Raw genomic sequence first — 22,415 nt, 5'->3', positions numbered from 1 at the left:
TCTCTTCCTCAAAAGACTACAATGTCCCTACCTATTATCTACAGCTCATCCATCTACCTGTGCTCTCTCTACCCCATGCCCTCCCTCTCACTCCAGGACACTGCCCAGCAATTCTGTTTTCATTACTTTCAACCTTCTCCTTTAAGTCTCTCCTTCTTTGCCGTCTCCCCTCTGTGTAATCCAGAGGGCTTGTGTTGTTTTGGTTTTTTTTTAACTAACAATCCACCTAGGTCACCATATAGGGCCTGGAATATAAACAAATTTGGAATTAAATCATAATAAACATGCTCCATATCTAATGAGGGAATCTTAAATACTAAATCACTGCCCTTGAACATGTTGCTGTCTCATTCACACTAGTGCAATCTGAGAAAACTACACTATATAAATGTACACATATTCCACCACCCACCTTTCTAAGAGGGAGACAGTGGGGGTTATTTTGCAGAATCCAATAACTTATCAGATATTTACTCAGAATAATTAAAATTCAAGTTCTACGTAATATATAAAATGGACTCGACATCACTTCCTAGGAAAGCAGTTGTCATAATCTTTGAATATCTGTCACTAATGTTCAAAATAAACTACACTGAAAAGTAAATTCATCTAATCAATGCCAGATCACCAATCAATCATGCTACTATATGTTGATTAAGTCAGCTATCAAGACTTTAAACTGTGATTCCAAAATACAGTGGTAATTAACTGGCACTTTATAAAAAACATAAATCAAAGTAATTAACTGTCACTTTATTCTAAAAAATCAAAAGTAACTAATGGTTGGAGAATTAACAAAAATAACGTTGTACTCAATATATCTCTAAGCAGAAAGATTAATTTAATAGCACACACTTTATATTAAGCTACACAAAGAAGTGAGGAACTTTAGAAGATTATACCTGTCCTGTGGGTGATATTTTCATAGGGCCTCACCAGTTCTAGTTGATTATTGTATATAAATAAGCAAGTGCATTGGACAAAAACCAAACAAACAATAAACTACTGCTCCTTAAAAGGCAAGCTTCCAGATAACTTATTCTATAATCTCTGCTTCAATCCTTCCCCTCCTACTCACAGCCTAAACCTACAATTTGGCTTCTGACCCTATTTCTTTACTAGAACTTTCAAGGACACTAATAATATTAAGTGCTACCAAATCAAGCGACTGTTCTTCTGGTCCCACCTTATTTAATCACACTTCAGTGTTTGATAACACTGACCTTTCCTCAGCTTAGGTAACCCATTCTAATTTTTTTTTTTGAACTCCCTCTTTCAGGCTTTTCATCCACTACACTTTAAATGTCAGGTAACTCTGGGCATCCACAGACCACTAAATTCATCATATAGGTGGAGAACCAATTTCAGGCATTTTTTTTTAATATGTCATTATAAAACAATTTTAAAAACATACTAAAATACAAATACTTGTAAGCTTCTCAACATTATTTGATGGTATTATGTGCCATCTTTCTCAATTTATCTATAGCGCATTTGACGATGGCTAGCCTTCAGGAGAATCAGGGTCTATATCTGTGGCAGATATGGTGGGTCAGTGTTCATCATCTGTTACAATGTCCTTTGGCATATGATTTCCTGTACTGCAGAGACTAGAAAGCTAAAAACTACATTTCCCAGCCTATTTTGTAGTTAGGGTTGTGGATGTGATTTAAATTCCGTTAATTAGATGCACTCGCTGGAAATTTGGAGGACAAAAGAGAAGGGAGGTTGCATTTATGTTGCTTCTACTAGCAAGTACTGTCATGGAGATGTCCAAGTTTCCCACAGTAGCTCTGGCTGCAGTCCTTGTATCCATTAACAGGTTTCATAGATATCAAGAAGAAGGAAAAAAAAAAAAAAAAAAGAAGAAGGGTACAAGGCATCCATTCTGTCACAGAGGTTGTGGCCAGTGTGCCTTAGCTCTAGGGCCAGCAGCAGCAGGGGAATTCCCTGGCAGTCCAGTGGTTAGGACTCCATGCTTGCAGTGCAGGGGGCACAGGTTCGATCCCTGTCGGGGAACTAAGATCCCACAAGCTGCACGGTGTGGCCAAAAAGTAATAATAAAACCTACTTCTAGAGCTAGCAGCAGTGACAACAGTTTACCGATGAAGATGGTTGCTTGTCGTTGGCTGCTTCCTAATAGTGGAAGATTCCTGATCATGGTAGAGGTGGCAAGGTTCTACAGCTAAAAGGTACAACTTCCTAATTTTGCAGGCACCTTTCTGATCCAAAAAGAGGTAGTAAATCGCTTCGTGGCCCAGATGCAATGTGGCTTTTGAATGTCATTCTTGAAAGTTGGACTAGAGTCTATTTCTTCAGTCTTTCTAACAATTCTGTAAGCCACTTACAATCTTTTATTTAAAAAAAAATCTTTTATTAAATCTCTTTCTGCTTACACTAGCTAGAGTTGATTCTGTAACCTAATCCTGACTAGCTTCTTTTCTTATCGTTTCCACCTTTTCTAACAAATTTGAAAGTCCCATCTCACATTACTGGTCATCAGAGTTTGGTAAGTCTTTCAACTAGATGTGGCTATCTGGATCAAATAGGGACTCAGAAATTATAAAGCAGTATCTCATTGACAACCACTTTTACTGTTCCATTAGACAATTGAGTTGAATAGCAGAGCACACTCAAAAGGTGAATGCTTCAACTTGGGAAATGGAGACAAATGCATCCTAACTCTCTGCATGGTTGTATCTGCCTTTGGAAAACATTTCTTCATTTCCTACTGCAGCATTTGGATGTGGTTTTGAAAACATGCTCAATAATACAATATCATGTTTCCATGAATCTGGGAATGCCAAATTCTCAACATCCAAACCATGTGCACCATTTGAGTACCTCCATCTTACCCTTAAATTTACACATCCTATTTTGACTCTAAAGTAAAAAGATTAAAATGTGTTCAAGACATTCAATATATTGCTAAGATATGACACTTGAGCAAGACAGCTGAAATAATGCAAACAGTTTTTACTTGCATTTGAATGAAAGTAGAAAATGTTTTTAGCTTATTCTTGATTTTTAAAATTCTGTGCATGCCAGGGTACTTCAATATGCAAAGGTAGATACTTCTACAAAGACACATGTATTATTGGCCCTACAGCAAATAGTATAGCTCTAACTACATTTACAACTGTTGCTATTTCCTTCAACAATGAATCAAGAGCAGGAGGCATATTATTGACAAAACAACCGTTCCTCTATGAAGAAAGGAGGCTGGCCTTCAAGCACAACATCTTTTACTCTATAACAACACCATTTCTTGTTGAACTCATAACTGGTACTCTTTAAGAACTTTTCAGTTCTACATGACTTACAACATAATTGTTAACCAAATTTTAAAAAAAAATCTCCTCTCCTAAAGTATGGATTTTTAGAGATGAACCAATCCTCTACCGGGCATTTCTTCTCCCTCACAGATGTACTGCAAGTAGGCCAAGAACACCTTCACACTACACATCACTGGTTTTGTCAACCATAAAATGAAACAGCCGCCTGCCCATTCACGTGACAGTAATTGTTTCTCTGCATCATACATATCTTGCAACTTCATATACAGAGTATATAACAAAATGCTGTATTTAGCTTTGATCCCCTTCCTTCACACTGTTGCCTGTTACCTTTTTAATACGTAAACATATATATCACTCCTTGCTCAAAAATCTTCAATGGCTCCTCCATATCTACCACTGCCCACCTTGCAGGATAAAACCTAAAATTCCTTCATCTGGCATAAAAACCCTTCATAACCTGGCACCATCTACTACTTAATCTTTATCCCCACAAATTATGCTCTAGCAGTACTGTACTTTTAGTCCTTTGAAAACACTGCGCTCTCTCATGCCCCCTGTACCTTCTCAACACTATCCTCGTTGCCTGGGATGCTCTCACCTGATTTTTTTTCTCCTGAAAGCTCTGCTTAAGACCATCTTTGTAAAGTCTTCCCTCAACTCCCAGGTAGGCATGTCACCCTTTCCTCTATGCCCTACTACATCTTATATGCACTTTTACTCGAAGGATTGTATTGGATTGCACTTGTATTTCATTCAACAAATATTTATTAAGTGCCTACGGCATGCCAGACACCTTTCTAAATGCTGTGAATATAACAATGAACAAAACTAGGTCTCTGCCCACGTGGAACTTTTATACAATTGAGACAGTGGGGACAAGCATCATAAACTCTTAAACAAGTAAGTATATAATATTCATTGCCATGGAAGAAAATAAAGTAAGGTAAGACAGTGAGGGAGTGCCAGGCCCAGAGGGTAGAAAGGGAGGAGAGCAATGTTATTTTATACAGGGAATCAAGGAAGGCCTTTCTGTGAAGATATCTGAGGAGATACTTGAAGGAGGTCAATGAGGGAGTGAGTCACGCAGATACCTGGGGAAAGAGATGGATTAGCAGAAACTAAAATATGCAAAGGCTCTGAGACAGGACAGTTTGGCACACTGAAGGAACAGCAAGGAGGCCAGTATGGCTGTAAAACAGTAAGCAAAGTAGGAAGAGTGAGGAAACAGTAAGAGATGAGGTAGGATTGGGGGAGGAAACAGGTTAAACAGGGTCTTGCAGGCCAATGGAAAGTCTTAGGCTTTTCTGAATGAGATGGGAAGCTATTGAAGGATTATGGGCAGAAGAATGGCATGATCTAACTTTTGTTCTAAAGAATCACTGCAGAAGGAAAAGGGTGGAAGCAGGAAACTAGATAGGAGGCTATTGTAATCATTTTGATTAGAGATAACTGAGACTAGGGGGGCAGTCCTGGCATGGAAAGAAGTGGTCAGCTGGGCATATATTTTGAAGATAGAGCCAACAGGATTTTTGATAGTTTGCATGTGGATGTGAGAGGAAAAGGGGTCAAGGATCGCTTCTTAAAGGGTTTCAGCCAGAGCAGCTGGATGAACAGAGATGCCACTTCCAGAGGAAAGAGTCTCTTGTTGGGAAAGAGGGAGCAAGAGTTCGTACTGAGTATGTTAAGTCTGAGATGCCTATTAGATATCCAAGTGCAAATGCAAGTGGGCAAAGAAGTGCTGGCTAGAGATAAAATTTGAGAATCATTAGCAAGTACATAATATATCTCAAACCTTAAGACTATACAGGATCACAAGGAAGGTAAATGTGGAGAAAAGAAAAGAGATTTGAAGACTGAGCCTCAGAGCTCTCCATCATCATTTTGCATTAGTAGAGTTAAGAAGGAACCAACAAAGGAGACTGCTACATGTCTCTTCGCTGAATATAAACTTAAGGGACAGGACCAGTGCTTAGCATCATGCTTAGCTTATAATAGTTAATGAAATATCTACTGAATAAGTATAAGTATGTGTATGTTTATAACTTTAGCATGGGCAAAAAAAGGGGTTCTAATATCACATCACGAATTATAAAATTGCATATAAACTTCTTTTTATAAGTTTGATATAAGTTTATCCATGTCAACTGTTCCAAAGTTTTAAAAAGAAAATATCTCCTGTGTACAGTTACCAAAAGCACTAAATTTCAGAATTTTAATAGTGTTAATACAGAGATATCATATTGAGAGCAAACAAACCAGTCCTGAAATGCACACATTCAAACATTTACTGAGTGCCTACTCAGATGCCGGGGATACATTAATGAGAAGAACAGAGAAAACTGTGTCCTCATTGAACTAACACAGATGGACAGATAATAAATAAGATAAATAAATTAAAATGGTATGTTAGTATTAAGCAGGAATGGGCACCACAGGAAATGGCAGAGGGAGGGGAGCCAAGGAAGGCTCCACCTAGAAGGTAACCTCTGCATAAATACCTGAAGAAAGAGGGGAGACTAGTAACTATTTTATAGAAAATAGCTTTTAGTCATTGGCAAAAAGTAAACAATTTAAACCAAGAAGATAAACACCATTGGGAATCAAAACCAATAACCTAGATTAACAGAAATAGAAGGACAGTCAACTCTCTGTGTACAAGATCAATGATTCTGTACAAAGGTCACAGGTCCAGAGCCTACCATATAAATTTTACCTAGGACTAGAATCCCAAATATCAGGGTATTGGGTAGAGATTCCAGGGTTACGCTTCTGGGCATGGATGTGAGTATGCATATATGTGTTTATGTGTATGTTTTGGGGGGACTGTGTGCATGCATTTATATCTATAGGTTTGTATGCATGTTTTTGTGTGTCCGAGAGGGGAACACTACTGGGATAAGTAAGAAAAGAAGATAAATATTTATCAAGCAGTTGCATGCTCCGAGACAGTGCTAAATATTTTCTCAAATACCTCATTTGGTTGGTACAACAACCTTGTGACATAAGCATTACTGTTCTCTTTTATAAACTAAAAAAAAAAAATTCACAGTTACACAGCTGGCACAGTGGAATGACAGAAATCAAATTCCACAGCCTTGTCTTTCCATTCCTATTTATGTCTTTCTGGACACAGCAGTGTTGAGAGGAACAGACAGCTATGCCTTTCTGAAACTATCCTAAGAGATCTTGTAGAATCTCCAATCTATTTCAAAGGATACCTTAAGCACAGAAATAAAAGCCAATACAGACCCGCCAGCGTGATTAACTCCCAAGAGAAACTGCAAAGGGCCAGGGTCCTGGACAAGATGATCCGAAGATAAAGATTATTTGGAGTGGGAGGAAATCTAAATCATAATAGTTCACTACATTCATTTATCAAATAAATAATACATTACACATAGATTTTTTTAGGGACTTCATATATATTATTTCACTTAATCTTCACGGTAACTTCTTCCAAGTAATTTTTTTAAATACAGAAACTAGGAATGGAGGGATAACATTCCAGGAGTAAGGCAGGCACAACGTGAACAAGTTCGGGAGGTGGAAACAGGAGGAGCACCTTCAAGGAGGCAGTGAATAGTACAAATTGGCTAAAGCGTAAAGAGAGATGAAAGGGTTATAAGAAAGGATGAGACTATAAAGGAAAGGTGGCATCAAACAGAACCTGGAATGCCAAGCTAAGGAGTTTTAACTTTATTCAGGAAGCAACAAGGGTCACTAAAAGTTTCTGTGTGATCAAAACTATGCTTCAGGAAAATTACTAACAGTTACCGGGCCTAAACTAAGGGAATAAAGGGAAGAGGCGAGGAAAAGAAAAATGGAAGAGGTACTACAGAGAGAAAATCCACAGAATTTGGCCTAAGTGACTCAGGATATGATGTTCTAATAACTGGAATAGCAACCTAAACAGAGGATTAGACCTTTAGATGGGGGGCAAGATATAAAACTATGCAAACATTATCATTTACACACACAACAAAAAAATGGAGTGAAGGAGAATGAATCAAACATACGCTTAAAAATATAACAGTTTCAGTGTTGACAAGCTTAGAATAAAAGTAAAATGCTGTTATGCCATCTAATTATAGACAAAAAGACAATCCTATATGTGTTCTTTTTTTTTTGGCTGCATTGCGAGGCATGCGGGATCTTAGTTCCCCGACCAGAACTCAAACCCGTGCCCCCTGCAGTGAAAGTGTCGAGTCTTAACCACTGGACCGCCAGGGGAGTCCCAAGACAATCCTATGTAATGTTAACATATAAGGTCTTTCAAATTTTCGTATAATTTTTAATTTTTGCAGTAAGATGAAAGTTGCACAAAATTCTGAAAACAGGGACTTCCCTGGTGGCGCAGTGGTTGGGAGTCCGCCTGCCGATGCAGGGGACGCGGGTTCGTGCCCCGGTCCGGGAGGATCCCACATGCCGCGGAGCGGTTGGGCCCGTGAGCCATGGCCGCTGGGCCTGCGTGTCCTGAGCCTGTGCTCCACGGCGGGAGAGGCCACAGCAGTGAGAGGCCTGAGTACCGCAAAAAATAAATAAATAAATAAATAAAAAAAATTCTGAAAACATATGCAGTACTGGTGCAAGTTAAACAAATTCATTTTGGAGACACATATGAGTTTCAACGTGAGTTTTGTACTTAATGATCTGCATGTCCCTAGTCTCAACCTCCTGCATAAAAAGAGGTAATTATAATGCTTCAAGGACTACTGTGACCATTAGCTGAGGTCAAGCACTTACCACGATGCCTAGAACAGAGTAATCACTCAGTAAATAGTAACTAGTAGTGCCCTTCCTTGGCTAGAGATTCCTAAAAATTAGCATCTGTACACAATTCCCTTCACTCAAGCCATTAGGTTCTGACCAAAGATAATCTGTAATTTAACAACTTGATACACCAGAGAAGCTCACTTTTTTTTAATGAGACTTTTATTAAAGAAATAATACATTTCCACTAGAGGAAATAGATGCACAAACACCTGACCTTGCTATACCTCGGGCTGCACATCTCTAAAATGAGGGGTTTGAAATGTTTCAAATGGGGGGGCACAATTTGGGGTTCAGCTAACCAGAGATTAGGAAAAATGTAGCCAACATCTAGAAACTGGGAGAGTTAATAATAAATAAATCCATATTTCTGGTTTCTCTTTAATAATCAGAGACCTGGCAATGTGGTTCTGAGTAGAAACTGTAGAGGGACAGCCTCTTTCGAAATCCTAACAATCCCCACCTGGCTTTAACTTCACTATGCCTGGTCTCTGTAGACTGGAGTTTGCAACGCCTTAACTAGTTAATCTTCTAGGCTCCCGTAGCTTTAAGATCCTGAGAGGTAACACCTGAAATGTTTTAAAATGCACGTGGCAACACTGATTTCAAACGTTTTTAGATATTGCTACTGTGGCCAGTTTAATCTCATAAACACTACAAGAACTAGATATACATTTATATTAAATAGCTGTTCATCAAGAAAACTATGAATATTTACTTTACTGATTATCACTACTGTTTACGTTACAACGTGCCAGGCACTATAGCAAGTCATCCAATCTTCCCACAACCACTCTGTAAGATTAGAATAACTACCATTACGAATTTATACAAAAGGAAGCTGAGGCTCAGAGAGGTTAGGTGATTACTAGAAAAGTAGCAGAAAATCATGTTTTCAAAATGCTACATTTTCATTCAATTTCTAGATACCTAATAAATATTTCCTACAAAGAAATCTTACAGAAGAGCTCTCTCTCGTTCATTTTTTACAGTTCTCAATGGAGAAAGGAAGAGAAAAACTGCCGTAATCACACATGACCTTCCAAAAGGTTTCCTATTCACCCTCTTCAGAGTATGTCGGATTGCCCCAGGTGTACAGTAACAAAAAAGGGGGGGGGGTACCTAAGAACCACTGAAGATAAGAAAGTTACATAGCTGTTATTCCGCTGTCTAGTTGTCATCTCGAAAGCACCACTGGGAAGTTATACGTTTATATTTGTGATACTACTGAGGCAGAGAATGAGACACCAATAGGCATATGGTGACTGCTGGAATATCTACTACTAAGTAGGGTTTTCCAATGCATAAATTAACATAATCAGATAACTAGATTGTCAAGCAACTTTTCTTACTCCCAATAAATGATAAATTACCTTTAAAAATATAATCTGAGATTCTATAATCCCACTCAACTGGTCATCTTAAAAAAAATATCAACACATTACATAATTCCTAGCAGAAATCTGGTTCTATGGAAGAACAGGCACTATGATATCAACCTGGGACCTGGAGGTTAAAGAAACAGGGAATAATAAAGTTTCACTAACACTGCACTCCTACTCCATCACGGAAATAAGGTACCGTGCAATCACCAGTAAAACATAAACGAGGTAATAGCACTGAGTGAGCACTTGAGTGGGCAAAGGACTCCAGGAATCTAGTATAGTTTAGGTGGTTAGCCTAAACTCAGTGAGCAAAGAACTGTCTTGTGGTTATAAAACCTGAACAACATAAAGTACAACTCTTGACAAGGCATAAAGTCAAGGTTAAAGCATGAATTCCATGGCAACTCCTCAAAAATGCCCTACTAGGTAAGATGCAGCTCCTCAGTGTGAAAGTCTACAGAACATAGTTAGGGGCCAATTGTTTTACACAAGTCATGTGCATAATAATTATCATACAGTTATCTATATTGCTATCATATTAATCACCTCCGACTGAAGCTTAGGCCAGAGCAAGAAGTTAGGAAACTACTGTACATGAAAAGGCAAGTTTCGCAAGGTATTGCCAGGAAACCTCCATGGGTTATAGAGAGACGTCACCAAGTTGCAGGCAGGATCTTCCTGTGGTTTGCCTTGCCCACTTCTGGTTTCAGTTTTGAACGTGTGCTGATCCCTAAGCTCCCTACAGCCCCCTTCTCAAGTAGCAAACCAAACTCTGAAGCACATATGGCAGAAATCTCTCCTAGGATAGGCCAATGGTCCCTACAGCTACAAGAAACTTAAAGGCTCCTAAGCTGACCAAGAGAGACTAGTATGGCAAGCAAATGAAAGGCCCAAAGCCAGGTGATGACAGAACTAAGGGCTACATGGACAGGCCATATATGGGATAAGGCTACTATTTCTGATAACAGCATCCAGGAAACCAAAATGGGACTCAGTCATGATACAGTTTTTCAAAAAAAAAAAAAAAAAATGGCACCTAGATATAAAGAAGTAGCACCCACACAGGTGCATGTATATGGGGTGTGTGTGTGTGCAAGGGTGTGTTTTCTAAGAGAACCGTTAACATGCACAAACCCACATGAGCACAGCCAAGTAGACAGAAGAATAACATTTTTTGTGAAACCCGAAAACAGTACTAAAGATAAATTTTTATAGCATTCCAACATTCTAATTTTATTGACATTAGACCATAACCAATTTAGGGATCATTATTAACTTCTTGACAACAGAAATGTACTCATCAGTTCTTCCCAATATACCAACTCACAGGCAACTTGGTAGAGAAAAGGACATGGACCTTGGCATCTTAAAGACCTTCTGAATACCTGCCCCTGCCCCTTTGAACCCTGAGCAAATAACCTTTCCATCTGCTTCTTTGCTAAAATAGGAATTAATAACAAACTTCCTCATGAAATTGGATTAAATGAAATAATTTACAAAGTATCCTAACAGAGTACCTGGAAAAGAGTAAATACTCAATAAATGTTAGTTCACTTTCCCCATCTACCAAGAACATTTTTTTATAAAATAAAACTGTCTAGGGACTTCCCTGGTGGCACAGTGGTTAAGACTTCGAGCTCCCAATGCAGGGGGCCTGGGTTCGACTCCTGGTCAGGGAACGAGATCCCACATGCATGCGGCAACTAAGAGTTGGCATGCCACAACTAAGAAGGCCACGTGCCGCAATTAAGGAGCCCGTGAGCCACACCTAAGTTCCAGCACAACCAAATAAATAAACATTTAATAAAATAAAAAAATAAAACTGCCCAAATTCAAAACGAATAGGTTCCGTACCACTCACACAAATGTTAACAATATTTTAAGGGATCAAAATTATTCTTTTTACTATATTCCTCTGAAACAAAATACTGAATTTTTTTAAAGTCAACTTTCTGAATACAAACAATTGGTGAAAACAGGCAGAGCATATGAGAATCCACCGTATTACTCTTACAGTTTTGTGTGTGTGAAGTTATATCAAAATTAAAAGTTACCCAAAAAATTGACAGAAAAATTGACTTTATTTCTATGTGCACTCAAAATGTTACCCAACCTAACATTTGGTTGCCCTTATTTTTGCAGATAGGATAGTCTTCAACAGTTAGAGAAAGAGAGGCTCTCACAGAGTAAGACAAATATTGTATCAAATTCACTTATACAAATAGTCATTTTTTGATAACATACCTCATACATAAATACACTCTCCAGAAAAGTAAACCTTTATAAGGCCAATTCCCTTTGTCCACCACTGACATAACCAATGTTGTTTATCTTTTCAAACATCTTTCTGTGCATTTTTCCATATACATATACAGAAGTCACATGTAACTATACATACCACCCTAACAACTGGCTTCTTTCTTATTCAACGATACCTCTTGAAGTTCTTTCCTTTCATACTATAGATATATCTCATTCTTTTTAGCCATATATGGGATAAGGCTACTATTTCTGATAACAGCATCCAGGAAGCCAAAATGGGACTCAATCATGATCCAGAGTTTTTTAAAAAATTTTTTTAAAAAGTGGCACCTAGATATAAAGAAGTGGCACCCACACAGGTGCATGTAAATGGAGTGTGTGTGTGTGTGTGTGTGTTATAAAATATGTTTATGAACATACTACTTAGCCATCATCCTACTGATGGACACTTAAATTGCCTCTGTATTGTTTTACCAACAAGGTAATATTAAACATGTTTGTATATACCTCTTCTGCAACCGTGTGTTTCTGTAGGGCAGATATGTAGAAGTAGAAATGCACAGGGTATACACACTTAAATTTTTAACAGATATTGCCAAAATGCTCTCCAACACTGCTTTCCAGTTTAAAATTCAAGCAACAGTGAAGAAAGTACCTGTTTCCCTAAACCCTCACCAAATACTGAAAGCAATGAGTTCTTCTTTTTTCACAAACTGATGACTTTTTAAAATCTGTATTTCCCTGATTAATTTTTGTTAAACCTTTCCAGTATTTTCTTATGTTTACTGGCCTTTTGTATCTTCTTTTCTGTGGAATGCCTATTCATATCCTTTATTTTTCTAATGGCCTTTTCCTTTTTAAAATTTGGATGAACTTTTTATATACTCTGGACACTAACAAATAAGGAGTATAGATAGCAGGTTAAGAGTAACAGAGCCAGTCTGCCCATGGCTCTCTCACTGTCTCATCTTGACAAGTTACTTAGTTTAGCCTCAGTTAAACTAAGGCTCAGTTACACTAAGACCTCCGCACCTCAGTTTCCTCATCTGTAAAAATGTGAATAATAACTGTACTTATAGAGTCACCATGAGGATTAGGTTAGTTAATATACTTAAAGTGCTTTATCTTTTTTTTTTTTCAAACATCTTTATTGGACTTAACGTGCTTTAAAACAGTGCCTGGCACAGTATAAGTGTTATATAAGTGTTTTCTTTTTCCTCTAGAATTTGCTGCAAGTATCTTCTCCCAATCTATTGTTTATCTTTTAGCTCCTGTTTATAGTTAAGTCTTCATTTACTTTTCCTCAAACAATTCTTTTTCCATCTCTATTCTAATATCAGAAATTATATACGTAGATGAAACAAAGACTGCCCTCACTGGATCTCATAACCAAATTCTCCTCAAGAATAAACAGAGACATCAGCCAAAGAATCTAAATTTAAAAAAATCTTTCCGCTAAAAAGATAGCTAACTTCCTTACTGCATAAAGCATTCCCACAAATCAGTAAGATGACTGATAATCCAGCAGGGAAAAAGGCAAACCAAATAAACACCAAAAAATGGGGGAAAAAATGGCTCTTAAAAATATGAAGAAAGGGGCTTCCCTGGTGGTGCAATGGTTAAGAATCCGCCTGCCAATGCAGGGTACAGTGTTCGAGCCCTGGTCCAGGAAGATCCCACATGCCGCGGAGCAACTAAGCCCCTGCGCCACAACTAAGCCTGCGCTCTAGAGCCCGTGAGCCACAACTACTGAAGCCCATGTGCCTAGAGCCCGTGCTCCGCAACAAGAGAAGCCACCACAATAAGCAGCCCGCACACCGCAACAAAGAGGAGCCCCCGCTCACCGCAACTAGAGAAAGCCCGCGCGCAGCAACAAAGACCCAACACAGCCAAAAATAAAAATAAATAAATGTGTTTAAAAAATTATGAAGAAATCCTCAACCTCATTTAGAAGTGCAAATTAAAACTAAATATTAGGTGTTCCTTTTCATCTTACAGACCAGTAAAGATCAAGAAGTTTTAAAATACACACTATGGGGGTGTAAAGAAACAGGCATTCATATATTGCTGCTGGGAGCACAAACTGTTATAGTTTCTATGAAAAGCAATTTGCCACTGTCCTTTGAGCATAAAAATGCACATACCACTCAATTCATCAATTTAACATCTAGGAATTTATTCTACAGACACATGCATTCATATGAAAAATAAAATACCTACAAAATTATTTATTGCAGTAATGTTTGTAATAGCAAAAACTGGAAATAATCTAAATGTCCAGTCCAGGGGACTGGCTAAATAAATTGTGGTATATAGAGATGATGAAATTTGATGCAGCTGTTAAAAAAATGAGGCAGTTCCCCCTCCCTCCCTCCCTCCCCCCCATATATACACACATATATTTATGAAAAATCGTCAAGCTACTATTAAGTGTAAAAAGGCAAGATGCAAACGTGTATATTTTGTTATGATATGTATATTGGTGAGACAGAGATGTTAATACTCACACATTTAAGTATAAATGCTTAAATAATCTCTGTATGCATACGAAAGAAATTAATTGGTAATGCTTGCTTCTGAAGAGGGAATGGCTAGGGGAATAAAAGAAGTGAGAAAAATTAACTTTTTAATGTATACCCTTATGTACCTTTTGAATTTTGTACCAAGTGTTTGTACTATCTAATCAAATGAACAAATAAACCTTTAAAAATAATCAACTGAAAACCTCCCTGTGATCACACCAAACTTTCTACTGGTACCCTTTATTCTTTTTTTGGTTTTTGTTTTTGCCATGCCACGCGGCATGCAGGATCTTCTCCGATCAGGGATTGAACCCGTGCCCCCTACATTGGGAGCGCAGAGTCTTAACCACTGGACCACCAGGGAAGTCGCTGGTACCCTTTAAATGGTCACGCACAGCAGGTTACTAACATTCAGGTAGTTGGTGGCTAGTCTGTTCAATGGGCAAAAGCAGAGGCTCACCATCCTAGCTGCCCATTAACAAACCCTGTGGAATGTTTTAAACCTACAGGTGCCCAGGTACCACCCCAGAAATTCTGATTTAGTAGGTCTGGAGTAAAGCCTGGGCATCAGAACTTTTTAAGTTCACAGGTAACACCGATGGGCAGTCAGGTCTGAAAACAGCTGAGTTAGAGCATAACAAAAAAAGGTAAACACCCAGGCTCAGTCTCCACCTAGATTACAACCACAGTTTCATCACTAACCCTAACTACTTCACAAAGTTCTTAAAGAGGAACAGATGATAGGATGTAGCTGGCACAGTGAAAATCTATTACTACTTCTGGATATTATCATTAAGATAGGCAGTGTAATCTTCATATATTAAACACAGTACTTTTGCAACACTCACACTAATGAGTTCATCCTATGTAGCATTTTAGTAAAAACTTTGATAGTAGTGGACTAGTGCCCAACAGGCCATTAAGTGTGTGACAGTGGAGTCTCTGAGTGTCAACTTCTTCATTTGCAAAATGAGGGGGCTGAACAAGATATGTTCTCTACCTTCCAGCTCTAAACTTTTATAATTCTCTAAGAATACAGGTGTCTAAAAGCAACTATTGCTTTAGGATAAACTAGTAAGAACCTTTTCCATCTCATTCACTGCTTAGGCCCATTTCACAGTCCAGTGTGGTGCCCTAACACACACTCAGATATGTATTGTGTACTGCTGAATAAAGTAATGGTCACAAAAAAAAACTTGTTAGGATTCAAACAATATTATCTAATAAATCTTAGTGCATATTACACACAATAAGTATACTAAACACATTTAAGCATTAAAATAAAAGCATCCAATGTACTGTCTTAAAGTATTAATAAATGTTTCAAGTTAAAAGGCAACAATCAAAGACTCAGGGCTGGACGGGATGTTAAAGACCACAACCAAACCCTTCATTTTACAAGTAAGAAAACAGAAGCTCAGCAAAGTTAAAGAATTTGCCCAAAGTCATTCTGTCACTAATGATATTCTTAGAACTAAGCTCACTGTAACAAATTTGTCAAGTACTGTTCATTCATGTTTGCATGTCTACTGGTATAGCCTTATAAAGTATATTATTTTAGCTAGGGATTTTGGTGAAAATAATGACATACAAAACTAAATATGTATTGTAGAAATTTCTTAATATACATAAAAAGTTTCTTAATTTACATTAATTGATTACTATATAACAAAACCGATAGCAGCACTCAAAAGCAAACAGAATTTCATTAGTAGATAAAACATAATCTGCTATTATTGTCAAATAATTTCACAAAGCACATTAGCAAGAAATAGGATTAGTTATCTGTGATTAAACGATAAAACGATAGTTTTATTTCAGCTACGTTAGTTCCACAGTCTCTTAAGAGTCTATTCAAAGAGTTCTAAGTTAAAAAAGAAAAATTCTATGAACTCATTGAGGTTTACCTCCTGTCTTCCTCAGAGCAAATGATTAGCGGACTGCTCTGTGAACTTTTACAAAGAACCCTTTTCTCTCATTTCCATCCATCTAAAAGATGGATTCTTCCTCCATCTTAAATAACTCATCATCTCATTTCAAATTTCTGACAATAATGAGTTCTTAGCATGAACAAACCCTTTTTAAATCTCTATTAATTTATTAAATAACATCTCATTTCAAATGTCTGATTATAATGAATTCTCAGCATGAATAAACTCTTTTTAATTTCTCCCTCTCAATTCGATCGCATTGGTCAATAAAATGTTTTGATTTATATTTTATTACCAAAAAATTGAAACCTCCCATGACAAATAAAAATATTTAATGTGTAAGGTGGGATTATTAGATTTTTCTCTTACAGGCTCAGGACCAATTAGTAACAATATTCATGGAATATAGTCAGGTAATAATATTCAATCCCCTAATAATAAGCAATCAGAGCATTTAGATAAATTTAATCCTTTTCCTAATAAGGCAACTTTGGCATCAATTCAAACCTAAGCTCAGTTGGAACTGTGATTTTGAAAGGGATGAACTTCCTGCCACGGACCCATGTAGTTTGTCTTTAATAATACTATCATCTTCTAGTTTGTTTAGCTGTAAAATTTACAGAACACTTTCACATATAGTACATATCTCAAATCCTCCTCAGGATAACACAGTGAGAGGTAAGACATTTTCTAAAGGCCTATTTTGTTCTAGGCACCATGCTGACAACTGGACATTAAAAACAAACAAACAAACAAACAAACAAAAGAATGAATTCTACCTTGGAAGAACTCACAGTCTAATGGGGGAAAGAAATGATTTCTATACAATGTTACAAGGAAATCAACAACAACTTGTGATTCCCCAGCAGTACAAAGGCCTACCCCATTCTCTCCAGGAATGAGGGTAGCAGTGTCCCGCACACACAGCTTTGGTCAGGAGATCACATGGAGCAGGCTTCTGAAGGATGAGTAGGAGTTCCCTGGCATAAATATGGGGTGGAAGAAAGGAGAAGACACGGCCAAGCAGAGGGAACAACATGTACAAAATGGCTAGTGATGAGGCATTATTCCCATTTTAAAGGTGAGGAAGACAAGCTCAAAGGTAAGTGAGCTGCCTAAAGTCACATGAATAATAATTAACAACGTATGAAACAGAATTCAAGTCTCCTGATTTTAATCAGCTTTGTACACCAGGAAATGCCAGCACATGTTGGACCAGAACATAAAGTTTTTAGCTACTACTTTATTACTCCTTCCTAAGAGATGGCCCATATCTGATTCAGTTCCTGGGGGGATGAAGAGAATGATCGGGGAGGGATTTATTTAATCCTCAAATCAAGCCTGTGAGATAGAGGTGTTTTAACTACCCCCACTTTACCCACAAGAACAGAGAGACACACAGAGGTTAACAAAAGTCAGAAATTAAGTGAAGAATCAAACCCAGGTGACTAACCTGACCAAGCCTCTAAACTCAAGCACTTAACCACATCCCACGGATCCTACACAGGGAGACCACGTGAGTTCTGGGACATATCGTGGTCCCACAGATCTTGTACTGTACCACACATCTCAACGTTCACACAAATCCTCATTGGCTCCCTTATCAATCTGGTCTCCCTTGAGCAGGTCAACCCATGCATAAGGTGGTCTGGGCTCTCTGAGCAACATTTTTACAACATGATTTAACTGGATAAGAGCAAACTTAACAAAAAGCAGTAACCAAAAAGGAGGACATGACAAAATAACAGCATGAAGCCTGAAAGTATAAAGGAGAAAGCCCCAACCCCCATCTTTCACTTGTGTATGGGATTTTTAGGGGGATGGGGCCAATGTCAAAGTGCTTCAAGAGGACTAACATACCGGCCACTCACTGCACAGGAGTTCAGACCAAAGGATGGAGTCTGGAGTACAACCTTGCTTTCCTTGATCAAAGGTTCATACAACTCTAAGACATCCAACAACTAAACCTGGCTCTTGAATATTAATATTTGGAGCTGCCATGGTTTCCTACTGCACTAATATGACTTCAAGGAATTAAGGGTCCACACATAAGCTCAAATACTGTAGCAACACTGCATTAGCTAAAGTCAGTTGATTGTTTGAAAGTGACCACAGAATGTCATTTCACCTTGTGAAGTATACGGGGAATATATGGGATATATGGAAATATATGGGAAATTTAATAAATACTGGAGTGATATGCCTAAAGAAGGTTGTGGACTACTATGCTAGAACTTGAGAGAGATACAAATCCAACCCTCCCACTATCTGCTGGAATAATCTGGAGATGAAGGGTCCTACCCAAGTCCAGGAGAAAGAACATTTCCTTTCAGGCTCACTTTCAGACCTAAGAACCTACAATTCCCCAAGTCAAAGGCTCTCAATCAGCAGTTGGAATCTGCCAGCACAGCTCCAGGCTCTGGGCACATCAAGCTTTCCTCCGAGGTCTCTCTCCCAGCATGGTGAAAAAGAAAGCTGACACAGTTACCCACACTCCCAAGCTGCTTAATATCTGCACAGTCAGAACCGCTATCATCCCATTTCTGTGACTTTAGCACCTGCTAATAATGACACTTCCAGCCCCCCAGCCCCCAACCTGCAAAACCCACATGTCAGTTTCAGGGAAACAGAAAACAGCATCTCTTCACAGGGTTCTGAAGGTCAACCAACTCTAGATTACACCAGCTAAAAGGAGGGCACAGAGGGCTTCCCTGGTGGCACAGGGGTTGAGAGTCTGCCTGCCGATGCAGGGGACACGGGTTCGTGCCCCAGTCTGGGGGGATCCCGCGTGCCGCGGAGCGGCTGGGCCCGTGGGCCATGGCTGCTGAGCCTGTGCGTCTGGAGCCTGTGCTCCGCGACGGGAGAGGCCACAACAGTGAGAGGCCCATGTAACGCAAAAAAAAAAAAAAAAAAAAAAAAAAAAGGAGGGCACAGAAACAGAGAGGGAGATGGGGGGAAGCTTCGTATGTAAGTTTCCTAATAGGTTTTTTCTATGAAACAGACACTCCATGACCTGAGCTATAAGCTGAGCAATTCAAAAAGCAAGAAGCTGACTGCGATAACAGATGTAGTACTTCGACTATGGTTAAAGAGGTAATATCACTCCCAGCAGCTGGATGTTCAATCTCCAAGTCTAGGTAGTGGGGTTGCTCTCCCATAAAAACAAAGTTGAGTTTTCTTATTTGTAGGCCCAAGTTGCACTCACAGTGATATCACTTACTGTGCTATCTTTGCCATGGAGCAGGTGAAAGTGCAGGGCAGCTAAGTCCTTCTGGAAACAGCCCAACCCTAACTCTCGGTTCCAAGATATGTGTATATGTAGTTCCATGGTACAACCCACAGCTATGTAAATCAGCGAGGCTCCAATAGACACTGCCTAGCATCAAGTGACACTAAAATGTAAAGCAGTGAAAATGTGAAAAATCCGATCAGTGGGGGGTGCTCTGGCCCATTCATTTATAGTTTTCCCAAATATTAAATTAGATATATGCAAATATTAAGCATAAGACTTAACTTGAATACTGAAAAGATTTTATACCCTAGTAGGTTGTGCTGGGATCTTAGACATAGACAAGATCTCCTTCTCTGGTGTCATTTTTCCAGGTTTTAAGAACTGTACTCTCTTAAGAACCCCAGCACTACTTCTGAAAATAAAAAGGTGAGAGAATTTAACATGTCTGCTTCTGAGGTTTAATAAAATCCCAAATACTTGAAAGGGGGATCAACTTAAAAAGGCAAGTGGGGAAATCCAACCTCACTTAATAATATCACTATTCAGGAAGAGGAAAATTTTACATCCTGTGCAAGAAAGAGCATTGTTAACCATTTTACTGCAATTCGATTTTCTTCATACAAAGTAAAAAGTACTCCTAATGACTAAGGGCTATTTACAGGAAACATGAAGCATGGAGCATGTTTCCAATCTGAGGATACTGAATCAAGAAAGCAAAGCTAATTTTCGACCAGAGCAAAAATAAACTGTATTGACATATCTTATCTTACAAATAGCCAAAAAAAAAAAAAAAGTGTTTCCTCTGAATAAACTACAGTACTGTGAAAAAATTGGCAATCTGACGCCAAAGGGTCATTTTTTAAAAAAATAAATGTCCAAATGACTGAATTCAAATGGTCTGTCTACAGTAATGCTCAGGGCCTCTGAGCAAAAATGTGAAGGCAAGTAGGATGGCTCACTCACGAAAGTAACAATTAAAGGCATAAGAAAGCAAGGAATTAAGTGGGTTAAGTGCGGGCTGGATGACTGTTTTGAGACCTGCTCACAGGAAGCCACTACATCCTGCCTTAAGTCCCTGTCAGTCACGCTGTCTCTCGATTCAAGTCCCCGCCGCAGCGAGGTGGGGCAAGTACAGGTGTCCGGCCCCAGCCCCTCCCGGAGCGCTCACTCGCGAGCACACGTACGGCGGCCACTCGAGTCCCAGAGCGGCCCGTTTCCCCAGCCCTGGGCGCCTTTTCCACCCTCGCCCCGGCTCGTGAACCCAGAAAACAAGCAGCCCCCTCCCCTCGGGCCAGCCCCAGTTCCCCGCCCTCCTCCTCCTCCGGCCGCGCCTCCCGGTAATTACCGCCCGGCTCCCACCGCCGGGCCGCTCCCGACGCCAGCAGCCGCCCGCAGGCCTGCGTAGGAGGGCAGCCGGAAGCTCCTCACGCCCCCAGCTCACGCCCCCAGCCGCAGCCCGGGCCGGGGCGTCCCAGCGTCCAGGCCGCGCCCCAAAGCCGAGCCCCTCACGCCGGCGCTGCCCCCGCAAACCACCACCCACCTCCCCGGTCTCCGGCAAATTCCCGGCTCTCCACTCGCTCCAGACTGGGGCAGCCTCAGCCCACGCCGCCCCGTCCGGGAGACGCCTCCCCCAACACACCCCCCTTCCAGCCTCCCCGGGCCGGTCCTCCCCGCGCGCCTCGCCCGGCCCCCGCCCAGGCCCCTCTCGGCCCCGGGGTCCCAGCGCGGCTCGGCGCCGCCACCCCCACGCGCCCGCCGCCCCTTCAGTCCCGCGGCCGCCGGCGGCGCCGCCGCCGCCGGCTGGGCTCCCTCACCCCGGCCCAGCTTACAGATCTTGCCCCGCAGGCTCTGCAGCACTCGGACCTCGCGACTGTCCTCGTCTCCGGCCTCCGGCTCTGCCGTCGCAGTCGCCGCATCGGAAGAAGCCGCAGCAGCAGGCGCCGCCGCCGCCGCCGCCATGGTGCCGCCCGGCCTGTACCGCAGCCTCGCCGCCTGCGTAGCGGGGCGAGGCGGAGCCCAGCCGCGGCCTCCGCGAGGGCGAGCCGCGCGCCTGGCCCCGCCCCCCGGGCCGCGGCCGGTCTCGCCCCGCCCCGCCCCGCTCCGCCCTGCCCCCGCCCCACCAGGGGCCCCGCAGTCGCCGCCCCCGCTCCCCCGAACCCGGGCAGCCAGGCGCGAACCCACCTCTTGGCTTTCCTCTTCTTGGCCCCGTCAAAGCCCAGGCTCTAGCCAAGTGTGGCTCTGAGTCGTGGCTTTGAGCAGCCTCAAAACCCCACTGAGAAAACACCAGCCCTCCCGAGATTCCCCAAATCTTCCTGGGAATTACTCCCCCCTCCCGCCGTCCGCGGATTTCCACATCTAACGCTCAAGGGAACTCCCTGTGGGAAGAAAAGAGAATGGAATTTGACAGTTGCGTGGACCTCCAAACTACCTTATTCAGAAGGAGCCGAGGTGCCTTAGAGACTCCCCCAGTAATGTCCACATGCCCTCACCCTCGAGCCAGACGCCACACACACACACACACACACACAGATTCTTACTTTTAAGTCAGAACGCTGTTCGTTCCGCAAAAGCTAGTTTAAAAAAAGTTCCCTCCCCCCCAATCTCAACCTGAGTGCAGTGCCGGAGACCCTCCCATAGAGAAATGTTGACGCCTCTACCACCGCTTGGGTACTTGGGAAACAAAGAGCAAAGAAGGGTCGGGTCGCATCTCCCATCCCCCCGCCCATAAGTGAGCTTGTTGAAAAGTTGATTGACACTAGGAAATTCGTAAATCTTTGACTAGTTTGTTAGCTTTTTTTCCAAGGGAACTTTTTGCAGTGAGTAAACTGCATGAATAATACCCTGGTATGTAAGGAGGAGGAAGATGATTTCCTAGTCTTGAGGTTAACTGCAATGCCCTAAGAAGGAAGAAACTGTGACTTAATAGGGCAGGGTAGTTGTTTTCTAGGGCAACAATAGGAATCAGTCTGTCAACAAATATTTTTTGAGGGTCAGACTTAACAAATGATAGCTTC

At 40.8% G+C, this 22,415-nt stretch overlaps 1 protein-coding gene across 1 annotated transcript in view; it reads right to left on the bottom strand.

Annotated features, from left to right (window-relative positions):
- Positions 1–21,419, bottom strand: part of RASA2 (RAS p21 protein activator 2) — a 119,215-nt gene extending 97,796 nt beyond the window's left edge. The window contains 1 exon segment of the mRNA XM_032629677.1: positions 21,216–21,419. Within this exon segment, the coding sequence (XP_032485568.1) occupies positions 21,216–21,360 (145 nt within the window). The 5' untranslated portion in view covers positions 21,361–21,419.
- Between the last annotated feature and the right edge of the window lie 996 nt (positions 21,420–22,415).

The sequence above is a fragment of the Phocoena sinus genome, chromosome 4, assembly GCF_008692025.1.
Source record: "Phocoena sinus isolate mPhoSin1 chromosome 4, mPhoSin1.pri, whole genome shotgun sequence".
In the NCBI taxonomy this organism is placed as follows: domain Eukaryota; kingdom Metazoa; phylum Chordata; class Mammalia; order Artiodactyla; family Phocoenidae; genus Phocoena; species Phocoena sinus.
Note: the sequence above shows the minus strand (reverse complement) of the source record. Positions and strands in the feature narration are given on the sequence as shown.